Source organism: Chanos chanos, chromosome 1 (assembly GCF_902362185.1).
Source record: "Chanos chanos chromosome 1, fChaCha1.1, whole genome shotgun sequence".
NCBI classification, from domain to species: domain Eukaryota; kingdom Metazoa; phylum Chordata; class Actinopteri; order Gonorynchiformes; family Chanidae; genus Chanos; species Chanos chanos.
Window position 1 is genome coordinate 5,104,342 of NC_044495.1, and position 17,507 is coordinate 5,121,848.

The 17,507-nt window shown below is 41.1% G+C and overlaps 1 protein-coding gene across 2 annotated transcripts in view; it reads right to left on the minus strand.

Moving 5' to 3' along the window:
- prkd1 (protein kinase D1) overlaps window positions 1-14,486 on the minus strand; it is a 37,250-nt gene extending 22,764 nt beyond the window's left edge. Inside the window, exon 1 of one of the 2 annotated variants that reach the window (XM_030769393.1) lies at window positions 14,322-14,486. In XM_030769393.1, the coding sequence (XP_030625253.1) occupies window positions 14,322-14,486 (165 nt within the window). The remainder of the gene's footprint in view (window positions 1-14,321) is intronic. The other variant, XM_030769401.1, reaches the window with a different exon arrangement.
- Window positions 14,487-17,507: the final 3,021 nt, after the last annotated feature.

Genomic DNA, 17,507 nt, shown 5'->3' on the forward strand with positions numbered 1-17,507 from the left:
AACTACACAAAGCATTCAGCTCTACAACATAACCCCCCCCCCCCCACACACACACACACACACCCGCCCGCCAACCCTACCCCTCACCTCGTGGTTACTTGACAATTTCACAAACAACAACCTCACAATCAATTCAATGTCAGTGAAGAGAGCAACATATTGACTGACCCCTGTGTGCTGCTGGGGAAGCTGCACCACTGCCTCGTTCACTATTGATTCCTGTTGTGCTGAACTACAGCACTACTCTCCATATGCCCGCACACAAAGCCAGTCTACTCCAAAATAAATAAATAAATAAATAAATAAATAAATAAATAAAAACACAGCCTTCCCCAGCATCCTACAGAAACTACCAAACGGCTGTCAGTCTCCTCCAACCCCCCGCACCCCCCCCCCCCCCCCCCCCCCCCCCCCAAAAAACCAGCATTCCCCTATATCCGAGAGAACCCACCAACCGGCCGTCAGTCTCCTCCAAAAAAACCAACCAACCAACCAAACAAACAAAAAAAACCAGCCTTCCGCAACATCCCAGAGAACCCACCAACTGCCCGTCAGGTCACCAGAATGATTTTAAAGCATAGCTTGAAGTCAGTGGGGTTTTTTTCTTTCATTCTTTTTTTTAAGATTTCTCTTTAAAAACACACACACAAAAACACTTGAGAAATGCACATAACAGGACTATGAATGATTACAGGAATAAAGCTGTATGACTGTGCAGCTGAAAATTCAATTACAATTCCAACTACAGTTTTTGTTGTTTTTGGGTTTTAATTTTTGCCCATTTAGCAGAAGTTTTGGCTTACACGAAGTTCAGAGCACTTACAAATTATGTCCGTATCAAGTTTTCAAAAGACTCCCCATGAAAATGTGCTTGTAATAATTTCAGCAGATGGCCATCCCCCCGCCCACCACACACCCCACACACACACACACACACACACACACACACATACACACACACACACACACACAAACCCTGTGGCTTTTGTTTTTCAAGTTTGTACCATAGTAGATGGGGATAGTCTAAGTTGGGAAATGATTTGAAATTGTGAGTTGTCAGTTACTAGACGCTACAGTAGCAAAAGGATACACTCAAATTCAATTCATCTGATGATAGAGAGGCCAATGGCTTGTGGACAGAGGTTGTTTAAACTGAATAGAAGCGTCTTTGAAAAAAAGGCGGTCAGGGAAAGGCAAGGAGGCCTTCTTGCCCAGGGCTTGGTTCTGATCAGGTTATGCTTATAACCCTGATGATTTTGATATTCTTCCATTTCAAAACCAAAACCGGAGGAGGTCTATGAAGTCTAACTGTGAGACCTTAAGGGACATCTGCCCATTTGATTGTCTCTCATCTCTCCTCCTCCATGACAAAAAAATCTAATTACTTCACTCTACCAATCACACAGCTTATTTGAATATTAAAATAGAACCAACTTACATTTACAGAATTGCATTATGAAAACCTCATAATCACCATGCATGCTGAGCTAGTAAAGAAAGGTTAGTAAAACAATGGAAAACCATGTTGTAAAGGAAATAAAAAACCTTAACAGGAAGTGACAAAGAGTCTGTATATCACGAAATGAGAGACCAGACGTGTTACAGAGGCAAAAATAACAGCCAAGAGAAACTCGTACAACACACACACACACACACACACACACACACACACACACACACACACACAAATTCTATACAGCAATATAAGAGTTGTTCATAGGTATCGAAATGAATTAGCAATCAATTCTTTTTGATCAGGCTGATGTATGAAGCTCAAAACTACATCAGTCTCTATAACAGCATGACAGGATCATTTGCTAGGATTATTTGATAACTACTGTGTGTTTTAAGGCTTTCTTTCATTTTAGAATAGCTATTTAGGCACATACACACACACAGTTTTCAGGAGTAATAAGCGGACATCAGTGGTAGTGACTCGAACAGTGCGTCCACATGTGTTGTTTCTATTTTGAATCCGTCCGAGTACAATTCTAAAACCCCATATCCCTCAAGAGAATCTCTATCGTTTAAAACCATTTCTAAAGCAGAGACTCCGTTGCTATGAAAACATGCTCCGATAACCTTGTATCAAATGTGCGCAGCATTGCATCAGGTAAAGAGAGATACTCAGAATGCAAGTGCTGTAAGCGTGGATTGAATTCCAAATGCTGATAAGAAACTGTAGATGATGTACTCATCAAATATGTGTATCTGATTTAAATGCTTCACCCTCGCAGGATAGAAACATCTCTGAGGCTTTGTATTTGTTCTGTCTGGTTGATAGCACAGTTTTTTTTTTCTCCCCGTCTCACCATAATGAGATCTACACACACACACACACACACACACACACATGCGCACACACACAAATAACAACAACAAAAAAAAAAGAATCAGAGGCAAGTGTGCTTCTGATGTCACCACGACAGCAACCTCACTGTAACAGTAAGCGTTGCCATGGTAGCAGAACCCAAGGCTCTTTCCAGATTGAGCACTATTCATTTACTTGACACAACGGATGCACAGAGAGAGATCTGCTGTGTGTCTGAGCCATCAAAGGCAAAGAGAAACACATTGATCCTTGTCATTAACCCTTGAGGAGATGCTCTGTTATAGGCACAGGAGACACACGGCCACTTCCACGTTAATGCTTATCCTTATAGTGAAAAAATAAACACACATATATACTTGCATGTGTATATATATATATATATATATATATATGTGTGTGTGTGTGTGTGTGTGTATATACATGTGTATGTATGTATACACACACACACACACACACACACACACATATATATATAGTATATGTATATGTATTTGTGATGTATTTTACAGATGACAGATATCAAAGGCTCATAGAATGGTGAGCATCAATTTGGATGTTGTCTTCCTTTTAAACAACTGGTTGCTAAGGCAGGTTGTTATGGACTAACAAGCGCTATGGTTTTTTTTTTTTTTTTTTCCTGTGAGAGGGTCAGGTGCTTATGGTCGGGGGTGGGGGTGGGGGTGGGGGTGGGTGTCTCTGAAAGCACTTCAGACGTGGAGTGAATCATCCATCCGGGTGGCTGCAACAACCCACCCCCTTACTCCTACGCCACGCAGGGCTCCTGGCAGTATAGGTCCATAGGCAGAAAATAGTTCTGCTCTCCCACAGTAAGCTCCGATCATGACCCAAAACGCTTCTGAACTTCCGTTCCATTAGCTGTATATCATTTGTGGCGTAATAGTGTTTTTTTTCGTGGGGGGGTGGGTGTTGGGGGTGGTCATTGTATCAAAATGTATTCATATTCAGTAAGTTACACTTAATGTCAAGCAAGACAAAAGCTGAGTTAAAGCTCAAGTCTGTCTGACTTCACACATCCAGGGTGAACCTCGGCTGCACCTTGCAGTATGTTTGCAGACGCAGAGGACGTGGGCAGAGAACAACTGGTAATCTTCCAAAATCCGATAACACTCAACGTAGTGTCTCTCTTTTTTTTTTTCCCCTGCCTGTTTCAACGTTCAGGCCGGTGCGGTGACTTCCCGTTCACTCAGAACACGAGATGAGAGACAGGGGATACAATGAGGACGTGCCGTGGTTTTCCTCTTTCGTTCGTTTTGGAAGACAAACGGGGAACAGGAGGGCTTTGAACACGAGTCGGGAGAAGAATCTGAGCGTTGCTGTCGGAGAATGGGGGTCAATTTGTTTCTTTCTTTTGTTGAGAGAACTGCCGAGCTGAGAGTGTCGCGTCACCGAATGTTCGGCGTGTAACGTCACTGCTCAGCCTTTCAAACGCGTCATCGAGGCATTCAGTCGCCAATGATGTAGTTGACACTTTAGCATGGTGAAGGGTGTGCAGAGTTGAATAGGAGCTGAGTAGTAGTAGTACTCTAATTCAGCTGTTTACATGTGACTGATCAGTACTATTTTAAATACTAGTGAAGAGTGCCATTTTCATTAATGACTAATAGAAGTGTTAAACCAACATATCACTGGTACCTTCACAGTAGATACAAAACACTAGGTTTATTACAAGTCCCACAAAAGAATTATGTATGCGCAGTGTGCTTACACGCGCACACACACACACACACATGCGTGTGCACACACACACACACACACACACAAAACATATGGGGCATTCAAAGAGCTGTTCTCTCTTCCACAAAATGGTGTCCTGCTAAAAAACTAGAGACTAGCCATTGTCTCTCCAAAACACGATAAACAAAACTAAAACGACATGCAATTAAAATGTCGCGGCTGCCTCCACACAACCTCTGGTCTGCGTGTGGGTAAAACTCCCCGATAATGTTTCCGCTTGCCTCCATTAACCAGGCTGCTCATCTCAGCGTTGAAAATGACATGTGTGAATACAGGTACCTGGTGGAGTATTAGTGCAGCTATGCAACTGACTGACTCTATAACTGGGCAAACTCACTACCTTTCTTGGTGATTCTTGGCTTCTCTCACAAAAGAATTTCCAGGGTTAAATGAACTCTAAGAATGTAACTTTAGATCACACAAATATTCGGTGATATGTCTACGTTATCTGCCCCTGCAAGACAAAATGCCATTTGAGAAAAAAGAGGTTTAATTAAAATGATCTTAATTCTGGTTTAAATACATAATACTGACAGCTAAACCCTCCTGACATATCCATAGATATCATTTAAATGAAAATCCTTACATGAGATTTACACTCAAATTATTACAAATCACAAATGATTTATTCACTGCTGTTCTACTGGCAGATTAGTAAACTGCTTCATTACAAGAACTAACAATAGAAACAAAACAGAGAATGGAGAAACACGCACTCTGTATCAATAAACAGTGATTTTTTTCAGCGTTGTATGAAAAGAGTTACGGTCCATGCTAATGTCACAACATAATGATATTTTTAAAAACATAATTGCGATTGGTATAATACCAGTGTAATAAAACTGTTTGTACATGTTTGTACTCACAGATCCTGTGTAAATATGCTATGATGTCCCAATTAAAGAAATCTATACCAATGTAATCTTGTATAATACTCAACCATCCCTCTGTCTCTGCTTTTGTATTTCATTCCTTTTTCTTTTTTTTATTCTTTTTTTTTTTTTTTACTTTTGTATTTCAACTTCAGTTTGTTCTTGTTGGTTAACACTGGCATGATCACGCTTTTAAGTCTCTTCGGGTTAAATAGCTCACAAGCGGCTCACCGTAGCTGCTTTTTCACTGCCTGTTTTTAAGGTGGATCGCACCTCACCAGGAGACAGCTAACTAAAGTTCAAACGTCAGCTGCAGCTTCTCCAAAAAAACAAACAAACAAACAAACAAACAAAAATGACAGCGATGGAAGATAGACTTCCATCTCTGCCGCAAAACCTCAATCTCACCACATACTCTTCCACCAGAATAGAGACATAGTCAGAGAGAGACTTATGGAGAATGTTCTCCCTTTAAAAGTCAGAGGAACGTACACTTTGAAGCCCTCTTTTCATCAACGTCATCCTCACCGTCCTTCAGCAATGACAGAGGAAGAGTCAGTCCATCCAGACAGAGTTCACCTCCATCCCATTAAAAAGTCTTCTCTTTTCAGCCCCCACCCCACCCCCTACACTGCCAAAAACTGGGAAAAAGAACAAGGTATTTCTGTAGAACATGTTAAGGTTCTCCATCAGATAACTCACTCTTACAGTCACTGCAGGAACAAAGCTGACCTTTCACCTTTTCCATCCTGAGAGATGATATGGATCTCTTCCTGCGTACCTCATAGGTCTTTGCACGCCACTGACACCAGGGTGTGGCAAAGTTGAGACCCATCATTGCCTCAACAGGAAAAGCAGTCATCAGTGTCTAAAAGTAGTACATTCACTTTAAACAGGGATGAGAGAAGACGCATGCAAACACCTGAAATATCTATGATTCAACCACCATCACACACACCTGAGTGGGCAAACACCTGAAAGGCACACTCATGGTCCACGCACGATGATGCTTGAGTCACTGGTCAAACTCTAAATGCAGCGATTCTAAAAGAGCATGAATATGAAATCGAATGCTATCACCAGGAGATTGAACATGCTATATCTAACTGGCATGAGCAACACTCTATGAGAGGATGAAGTTTTTTTGGAGAAAAAAAAAAAAAGACCGCTTGGGTCTATTCGCACCTTCGTGGCGTCATAGCCTTCAGCTGTTAGAACCATTAATGTTCAGCCAGAGAGACGCTCAAGTCTGGTGAGTCAGAACACACATAGTGACAGAACGTCCTTGGAATTTCAAATTTAAACAGCTTTGTGCCCACATAGCTCAAGTCAGATTACTTCCCTAAGCATATGCAGTCATCATTTGCAACGAAGCTGCCTATTTCTTCGAACAGGACTTGTGAGTTACATCACAGCTGAAGACATATGACAGTGACAGAGTTAGAGAGAGAGAGAGACAGCGAGAGAGAGTTCATGTTTTCTGTCAGTTATAAGCTACTTGTGAGTTTCATCCCGTCACTAGGTGGAACAGATCTCAACCACCACACACACCATCAAGCAAGCAGCCGTTTCTCACACCGAGTAGTTTTGCAGGCTAGCAGGTCTCTGACAGTGACGTGATGACCACTGGTCAATGCTGTCAGACCACTGCGTTTCTGTTTTTCTGAACCCCTCCGAGCACAAACGGATGAAAAAAAAAAGTCTGCCAGTTTAACCAGTGGGAATCACGTCAGATGCAGGCCTGATGTATGAGTGCAGAGCAGCCAAAGAAGTCTCCCTGATGCTGTCTTTTGGCGGAACTCTCTTACGCACGCACATAGACGTTGGTCTTGTTTTTAATTAAATCAAATTCCAGTCATTAATTTTCGGTAATATCCATTATTATTCGTATTGTGTTCACAACTCAGCAAACGAACAAAGCGCTTTCATTTTTCACAGGTACTGAAATACTTACTGACTCCTCATAGCGTAGCTACTTTTTACAGACATTACGTAGTATATCTACATGAACATACACAATCATTAAGACATTGGTAGCAGGCCTACATTAGGCTCCCCCATTGAGCTCTGTGAGAGAATTCTCACCAGCATATATTTACATCTACTTAATGACGAGAGGGATAACCTGGATGATTGTAGCTCTTTCCCCCTCTCTCTCTCTCCCTCTCTCTTCTTTTTCTCATATAGGACGACTTTTTGCACAGTGTATCTAATTAAAGCCCTCTTTTAGGACTGCTAAGATTCTCATTGTCACCTTAATAGCTGTATGTTCGCACTTTATTAGGGAGCATTTTACAGCTCTTTGCTCAGGAGCCAGCAGGCTCACTGGCCCACTACTGGCACCGCACTCGCTGTCAGAGTCAGAAAACCTTCTGCTGGGCTTTCAGGTGCCATAGCAGATCATTAAAATAACATGACGACATTAGCGGGTGGTACATTTACAAATTGACTTCGAAGTCTCAGGTCTATCTGTGATAAGGGTTTTTTTTTTTTCGGTCCCTCTCGTAAGCTTCAGAGTCCTTTAAGACGCATCAAAAAAGGCGCAGACCTTTGACAGTCTGTTAGGGGAGAAGTGAAGAAATCTGTCATAGTTTAGTTTGTCAGTCATGCCTCACTTAGACTGAAAAGTTCCACCAAACGTTAACTAACTGGTTAAATTAGAATGATTTTTTAAATGTCAAAGACCCTCATACTCTTCATTCAAAACTGGTATTGTCAATACAGCAGAGAGACAGAGAGGAAAAAAAGAAGTTCTCTTTCTCATCCGTTCTTTTTTGTTTTTTGTTTTGTTTTGTTTTGCTCCCCCCCCCCCCCCCCCCCCCCCCAGCATTTGCTACATTTCTGTTTGTTTACACGTTTCGACAGTCTATTTACTCCAACGTATGTGAGAATGTCTTTTTGGGACTTCAACTAGCACAGACACAGAAAACGGAAAAAAAAAAAAGAAAAAAAAAAAGACAAAATCATTGCAGTGCCATGTCTGGGCCTGCACAAGCTTCCACACATTTCTTCTCCAGAGATAATTGTGCTTTCGGGCTGTGCATCCACAGCTGTCAGTGCCGAAGTCACCTTTCAGCAAACTGCATTAACACCGCGAGAAAACTGTGCTTATTTTTAGCCACGTCAATTACCGAAACACACAATGTTTATCTCACTGCTGAAAGTAATTAACGGCGAACGCCGATTCCATTGTTAACTCTACTTCCTCACCTCCATGTCAAGAGGGTCAGTCCATTTCAAAGTACACCCAAATAGAGGAGCAGTCTCCTCCTAATCAATCAAGACTTTCAGAACCGAGGGACAATAGATGAAAAATTAGCATCCTAGCTAACTCATGCGCTATCACGACTCGATATAGCTGCGGGTTTTGACTAAATAACATTATTTCGAATACGTTTCAGCACCTTGAACAACATCATACATGGTAACAAGTGCTCGCAAGGCAATTGGCTGTTGGAGAGCACGAGGGCCTTGTTCAGTGCTGAGGAAATGAGCAGCAGCTCTGGTTTTTAAGGAGGCTGAGCAGAAGAGAGTCCCCGATGCTCAAAGAAGGATGAGGGTTGAGCCATCATCTTATCTATGGTAATGAAAGCAGCACGGAGCTTTGAAAGCTTTCCAAAACAGCTGCTCTCCACAATGACAGCTGCACTAGCCTGCTCTCCTGCCCAAGTTCTAAGTGTCTCTCTGTGTGGGTGTGTGTGTGTGTGTGTGTGTACGTGTGCGTAAGTGTGTGTACATGTGTGTGTGCGTGTACGTGTGTGTGCTTTCCTGCTACTGCATGACCTCGTCACACATGGCTCTCTTCACAATAATGGCACTCAAATGGGTACTTCACAGGCAATCATAATCAGTTGCCAAGCAACCGGAGGGATCGCTCTCTAACTTGTGCAGAGGACCAATGATGGAGAGATGACCATATAAGTTAATATAACTAATTTGAATCTAGTGCGTCGGCAGATATATGAATCAATAATTGCATTAATACCTGCAGCATTTAAATTAAAAAAAAAAAAGAAGGATGTGTTTTTGTAGTAATGAAGTTAATTTTAACAATATTTAATGGCAAAACGCTACTGCATACAGCTATCTTTTGTGTCAAGGTACAAAGAAACTCCATTACAACCCTGCGCAAACCAGCATCGTTGAATGGCTGTGCCTGATAAAAAAAAAAAAAAGAAAAAAAAAAAAAGGTAATTTTTGATATGAATTAAAATGAGGTCAGCTACATTAAGGATCACACAAAAGGATCTGGTAAAAAAAAAAAAAAAAAAAATCTGATGAGGCACAGTTCGGTTCAGAAAACATCTGTTCACATTTCATCTCTGCCCTCGGACTGAGCAAGGGGAGTTAGCGTTTAGCGTTTAGCACGCGGAGCGTCTCTTCGCTGTCTGATTAATAAGAACACTTGGAGGAGTCGTACTGCAAAAAGGTGCAAACTTCAAACAAAGGCACCATCGCTTTAATTAACCTGATAATCCTAAGCACTAATGGATTCTGATGGGCCGGTCTGTTCGCGGTCTATTAGCAAGGCCTTTGATAGCTCTATGGTCTTTTGTCAATGCAATGAAGAAAGGAAAGGTGATTGAGAAAGCTCTTTTTGTTTTATTTCTGTACAACAATCACGTCAAATTAGAGTTAGCCTTTAACTGACAGGCCTAAGCAATACCATATAAATCTTATCAAGGTTGGGACACAACGGGTGAGATACACTATTTATTCTTCAAAAAGGGTCAACCCCTCGATAACAATAGCAAAGTAGTGAATTGAGAAACCAAAGGATCCAAGCCATGTAAAACCGAATCAGTCACATAAACAGAGAAAGGAAGAATGAGCTTAGGACTGGAACACGCTGTTTCAAGCACACTCGAGAGACACCGAGATCCCAAGGTAAAATTTTCGTGAGAATTTTGTTAAAGCACTTACTGTCACTAAAAAATCTCCTCAGTCTAATTTGTGATATTGCAACCGTTGGACTCCCAGAGTACGACTGAAAACGCAATTTATGAAAAACTCGACTTGATCTTCTCTGACAGCTTCAGTTATGCCCAGTTGCACCTCGTCAGTCCTTCCATTGTTGTAAGTTCTTGACGGTAACAATCTGAAAATATGACAAGTGATTTGGTTTGTGTAAATATATTTTCCTACAAAATGTCTTCATAAAACAAACAAACAAACAAAAAAAACAATAGCGTTCCTTACTGATTTCAACAGTCCTGCATTTTCTCTCTCATAACTGACAAACATTTCATGTTCCTCAAACCATACTTTTCACATCAAACCAAGCTATGCTACCTTTATGAAATCATTTCACAGAGCAACCAATTTCAGAATGGGCTCATTTTGGATTTTAATATAAAGTTCACTTCCATCAAATCTTACTGAGGCATTTCTATAGGTTGTCTTATCACCTGTAGTTTAACAACTATGCAACTTAAAGACAGTGATTTTGGGCTCTGATCATCTGGAAGCAAAACAGTCCAACCACAGAAGTGCATAGCCAGCATGGAGTGAACAAAGACTGTTGACAATTGGTCAAGCTAGCCTGGGAAGACTTTATTCATATTCATGTTCTGCTCTGAAAAAGACTCCTGGATTAGATGCATACAAGAGTCAAACAATCCATAATGTTCTCTAGATATGGTCTATATGTCTTCTATATGTCCTCTAGCCTATGGAAATGACTAACTAGAGAACTTGAATCTCTTTGTTTCTAGCTGCGGTTCAAGGATATTTAGCATGGAAACATGATTCGTAAATTAATCACAAAAACTCCTCCTCAAAACTTGCTGTACCGTCTTTGTTTTCATGGCTTTGGTAGTGCTCTTTAAATCCCATACCTGGTCAATCAAACGGTCACTTTCTGAATCAGCCGGAACCTTCCTTAATATTGGAGGTGAATATATGCAGCACTGTCTCCAAAGCCTCTTCCACTAAATCAACATCATGTTGTGACACCAACCAAACTCGACTGGGAAACCCCAAAATTTCTCAAATGGTAATGACCTTCTAGAAGTTCCTCTCTCAAAAGAGTACACACCAGCGTTACATTAGCTGCACTGTTAAATGTTCACAACTCAAAAAATGTAAGTTCTGGAAAACACTTCTCAGAAATGTACAGATACGACTCTGGGAATGATCTATTTTACTGAGATTTCCCGATCACCGCAAGATATTCTAAGGATGTTCAAATGCACAGTAATGCCTTTTATTGTTTCAGAGCAACAGCCTCAAAACATACTTTGAACATTTCCTGACAAAACGCTTCACACTAACTTTGTGAGCACCCACGCTGTCACTTGAAGACATTTCTTTTTTAGCTGGGTGGTTAACGGTTCATTCAAAGCATCAGAGAGAGTTCTCATCCTTGGACAAATCCCAGTCGTTTAAACATCGTCCAACAGCTGAACCAAGGGCAGATCCAGGCGGTCTCCTCCTACAGCTTTTCGGTGACACAGTTTCCTTCATGGTCGAGTTCAAATGCAAACAGGTTAGCGTTTGCATCTTCCCTCTTTGCATCTTCAGAAGGTCTTGATCATTACATTCATAAACCCCTTTTCATGCTAAATGTATGTCTGTATACCCATATAAGGTGGGTGAGGAACCAAACAGACACCGCTTTGTATCTTTGCCTCAACATCTTAAGTAACCGACGAGAAAGCTGGTGATGTTGTTTTAAATAACGGGTGAAAGGCATTAGGCCTTGTCAAAGTAATCAGTGAGAGATTCTGATATGTGAGTTAAACTGAGACAGATTGAGTGTGGTATCTGTCTCTTGTTTTCACACACTCGTCCTCACCCAGTGGATTTAGCGCTGAGAGCTACAGAGACGCAGCTGAGGGAAAACTGATGAAAGCTACTAACCAGGGTGTCAACACAGGGGGCAGTGTTAGCGGCTTCACCAATCAGATCAGACAGGGGAAACCTGCTGGCAACAAACACCACCAAATACTTACACTCAATCAACAAAGCGGAGAGTGTATTCCACAGGCACTGGGTTGGTTGGTTGGTTGGTTTTTCAACATGTCCTCATGTTGAATCTAGTAAAACAGAGCAAGTGCATCCAAACAGAATGGACAAATGATATTAATGGTATTACTGTCTCTCTCTCCCTCCTTCTCTCTCTCTCTCTCACACACACACACTCACACACACAGACAGTGTAACAAGGCACAGCTCTTTGACAATGTCTGAACGACATACACATATTCAGCATCTCACATCGTGTTATTTGAGGTGATAAGTATTCAGAGCAGTAAAACTCCAGAGAACCACCTCTGTCTCTGAGAGTGTGTACAAGGTGTTGAAGGAGTTAGGGGCACATAGATTCTTAAGTTCCTTTCTTCTCTTTCTTTAAATAAATTTAATTCTTTTTTTTTTTTTTTTTTTTTGTAAATAAACTAATTATTCTGACGGTGCCTGAAGCTTCTTACTCAGTCTTGTTTTAACACCTGTGCTGGTGAAACACATGGGGGGGGGGGGGGGGGGTCTACCCACCATAATGAGGAATAAACTTGTTCTCAGATAGTGTTGAGAAAGAAAAGAAAAGATTTTAAGATGCAAGAAAAGAAGTGTACAGGAGGATGTACAAAAGTGTTGTCAACATGTGTTGCAAGAGTTGCAGCTTATTCCAGTATCTATACCGAGACAGGAAGAAATGGAACAGAATAGGACAAATAATGAAGTAATAATAAGTTAGTTATTATAAATATGACATGACAATAATAGGTTTTCACGAAACAGATATTTGTAAATATCTCCCCAAATGCTCTGTTCAAATAAAAGGATCATTGGTTCCTGTTCTTTTACACACAAACTGATAAATAATTGCTACACCTGAAGGCCATTCCAAATCTTCAGGTGAAGAGTAAAGCTTAGGTCACAGCTGCAGAACTGTGTCTTCTCTTTGTGGATAGCCTATATTTTGATATATCCACCACTCATGCAGTGCGAACTCTTGAGTACCTTATGAGGCAAGTCTCCGTCTAAAACTTTAGAGAAGTGAATTGCAGCTTGAATGTTTTCCAGAAACCATTGAGAAACCGCACCCAGCCACAACTTCCCTTTCTTACCCTCGACGTCATTCGCCCTTTATGGTTTAGGAAAGGGACGATGACAAGCATTCCAGTGAAGTACTGGCGAAACATAGTGTGCAGCACCAGAACTCTAAACAGAATAAGGCTTTCCTATTTTTAGTGAACTTCTCTTCCAGTATATCCTTAAATTCTTGTAATAGTTTGCTCATGAAGCAAGGCTGTGATATACAATAGAGATGCGATCATGTATCTTTTATTACTGGAATGCAACCCCGGTGTTATCCAGTGTGGTGGCGGTGGTCTTGGTTTCTCTGTGTCTGATGATGAAGCGTCATGTGATGTGTTTCCTGAAAAGCGATTATGTCTACCCCCTGGTGTGGCGTATTGGTCCTATATAAGGCAATCAATTTTATACTCTCAGAGTTGACGTTTGGCATTGACTCAGCTCTCAAGTTGTTTGCATGATTTAGCATATGTACTAATCACAACAAAGAGTTTACAGTCCTAATGTAAAGTCTGTGAGGATTATTTTGTTAAACAACAACAACAACAACAACCCTGTCACCCTATAAACATAACACTGGATAAGCTCTAGCAAACTTTGTCAATCATACGATTTGCTTATAGTCAAACACAATGTACAAAAGCAGCAAAGAAATGCTATATTTCCAGGAAAGATGGAGTGGGCAGCTTATCGCTAGGCATATAACTCACTAACCAATCACAGAACCTCGTTCTGTAGCGTCATTACAGGTCGTGAGCACAGAACACTGTAATAACATGTCTGCAGCATGTTCCAGCTTCTTAAGTTTCCAAGAAGTCTTTGCTCTCTTGTGAGCTACAGCATACCTGAAAGAATTGTAGTAAATTTCACGACAGTAAAAAATATTTAAACCAGAGAAGCTTTCATGACATTTCTGAAAGCCATCTGAGATGATTTTACAAGTTTAATATGCTACTTGTAGGGGGGAGTTAACATTTAATTCCCTGTCCTACACCCGTACTGCCTGTAAAATAATATTAAAGCGGCTCATTAGACACGTGAAACTTATTACGACGGTACAATTTGGTAGTCATAGTAGCAAACGTTTATGCAAGCCCACCCCCACCCCACAAGAATAGTTCACAGTTGAAAAAAGAAGTCGTTTTCAAATGTCCAACACGCCGCAAAGCTCGCGCAAAGGACGTGATGTATTATCAGCTGTACCCAAAGATGTCAAAGTTTTCAGCTAAAAGTTTTCGTGTAGGCTATATACTAGTTTTAATTTTGAAAGCCAAATCACTCAGTGAAGTGGAAGCAGTGAAAGAACGAGACGCGTCAAAAGTTACCTTCTGATCAACGATGGAGCATGCCATTTCTCGGACGTGCGCGAGGGTGAAGTCAGCGGAGTCCAGCAGAACTGATTCACGGCTCAGCCCGATCTGGATTTGGAAGGAGATGCCTTGCGACCCCGGCAGGGGACTAGGCGGACGAATCACTGGAGGCACACTCATGAAATCTCCTGGTGTCAGCACAGTCAGGACTGGACAGCGATTATACGGTCAGCGTTTCTCAAACGCGGAGCAGTTTTGTAAGCAATGGTATAAAATTTCAAATCCCCAAAGGTGCAATAAAGATAGAGGCGGACCGCGAGAACAGGATTGCATTTAGAGGAACTGAAAAGCTGAAAAGAGTTATTTGGTCATTGAAAGGCAATGATGGAGCCATAGACGTCAGATATGTTAAATGCTGGGATGTGATCAAAGCCCGCCTCCTGACTGTTAGTTCTCATTAGTGAAACGCGGATGATGTGCGACAGTCGCTGCGATGGCGAATGAGGCAGCGCGAACCCATTCTCATCTTCGAAGTTTTAACTGTGTTGAGTGAGCGACGTTTGTCAGTTATAGCGGTATAGGCGACACTATGATAGAATTAAATTCTACACATTACCAAAAGGATAACTGTAAACTAAATCTAAAAACATGTAATATCAAGTGGTTTGTTGACAGATCACAAAGCATTCTTCTTTCACGATTTGTTTGTATGTTTTATCGGTTTCACTTATGTGTTTTTATTTGATGAGTATTTTATTTGCTGGACGTCTTCCACTGTTTAAGGTAATTTTGATTAATATCTTTGGGCAGTTGCACTGGTCGGCTAACATTGCCCATTAAATGCTGGAACGAGTGAGCTCTCAGATGCACGCGCACGAGCTCCAACAGTCTGTCCATAAGTGGATCACTTAACGTCAGTGAATAACAAAAAAAAAATGTTGAAACGGTTAGCTGTGTCTTAACGTTTACATCATTATGAATAACCCTGTGGTGACCTGCAATTCCAGTAGCCTATAGTTTTAGCAGTTTTCCAAAGTGTGAGTTGAATGTGAAGTATTTTTCACCATAACGTTCTTAGTGATGGCATGTAAAATAACTTCTTAAGCTCGGGCCTTTTTTTTTTTTTTTTTTTTGTCGTACAACTGTGTTCTAGCAGCATGTGTGCTGGCATTTCGTAAACAGGAGAATTGGAGAGACTTCTGGTTGCTAGGAGAGAGGACAGCTGAAGCCTCTCCTCCTACGCACCAACCTTGTTCTCATAGCCGCTCTAGCCCTAATACATTTCACTAATATCACTCACTCTGTGTGTCTCAGTGAGTCCATTTGTTTTAGCTGGTTACGTCCAGTGATTATTTCAACATCATCTGCTTTCACTGTTTGTCTGTACATAAATGGAGGTAAATTAGTTTTATGTTTGGTAGACAAATAGTGGTTTTGGCTAAGGGGATCTTTTCCTTCAACGTTGCATTCAGGGGGTGTTTTGCTTGTCACAATGTAACACTCTGTCTTCATTGTTGACCATAATATTCCAGCCATGAATTGTTTTTTTAAAATGCCTCAAATATGAGTCGATTTGAAGATAAGTGTGTATTCAGATAATCTGTTGATGAATCTAAATATGAGATCATGTTCACAAAAAACATGCAGAGTTTATGAATCACTCTTACGTGTACTGCATGCATGTATCGTATGTGTGCAGGTGTAGAAAATGGCCATTTTTGAAAGCATCCATTATCGGATATTAGTTTATCTGGACTAACAGGTGAGTAGACTTCTCATCTCTCTCTCTGGCTGTCGCTGTGGTCACCCAGTTTACTGAGAGAGAACTGCACAAACCTAGAGAGAACCATAAGACTAGTAGATAATCACTCCCATTTTTGTAGGACTTCACTGAATTATGGAGAGAGGGAGAGGGAGAGAGCAAGTGTGAGAGAGAGAGAGAGTGAGAGAGAGAGAGAGAGAGAGAGAGGGTATATTATGTGCTATGACGAGAAACACTCAGTGCTTCAGACAATACAGACATACACAAAACAGACAAAATAAAATGATGCTGTGATCACTGATAACAATTACTGTTGTTGTTTAAAGTTAAATTGATAATCGCCAGGAGTTACTCTGACTGTCCAGGAATCTTGTTGACTAATGTTCAAAGACAGATTCATAGGAACAAACATAAAGAGGAAAAGAGGACACCTCACTGCAGTTCAGAGGAGAAGCATGTGATAGCAGAGCAATTTATAGCAATGATGCATATCTCAGGAATTAACTGACTGGGTGCCGAGCAGAAAAGGAACCAATCAGACCACGGACTCAACTAAATACACTTTAATACATATTAAAGGTCAGCCTCCGTAGGCAAAAGATTGTGTCACTTCTCTACGTAACTCACACAAAGAAACTGACAAATCAACATATCTTTTATACCCCGTGTGATGTTTACAGAACTTTCTAGGACATTCCAGAATCACCATTTCATACTTTCCGTCACGTCTTCAGAGATAGTACACGTCTACAGCAGAGGCCTAACTGATATACCACCTAAAGTTCTCAGTTAGCCAAGAATGTATAAACACATACATTCTTTCACTTAGACCCCTAAAACCCCCTGTTTATCAGTCAGAAGATAAATAACTAGGCTACAGTCCATCCGTCCCTTCTAAAAGTAATACTTTGCCGCTTTTCTGTGCACAGAGCGTCACTCCAAGAGACCCCTAATTAATACTGGGTATCATGTATTTCCACTACATGAACGCATATGTTGGCTAATTGTGTTTCAGTGTCAGCATAAAAAGTTGTACACTGTCAGTATCAAATACGTATGAATATACTTTTGGTGATGCTCTGTTCTCACCTGCGGTAGAAAATTTGAGCACATTAGCCGTATACTGTGAACTCTCTACATTTCCTCCCTGTTAAACATCATACTGAGTATCAGTTACTGATGCTCCTGTATAAAGCACTAAATGGTCTTTGTTCCCCAGTGCCTGTGGAGTCTGCTGTCTCCCTCATAATCTCCCTCATCTTCTCCACTCATAAAGCCGGCTGTACGGTAGTTCTTAGAATGTCAAAAGTTACAGCAGATGGCACCGCATTCGGCCTCAGAGCTCTGCAGCCGTGGAACAGCCTCTCAACTAATGTTTGGTGCTCAGACATGCTCTGCGTTTTTAAATCCAAATCCAATTTGGTCTAGCCTCTAGCTAA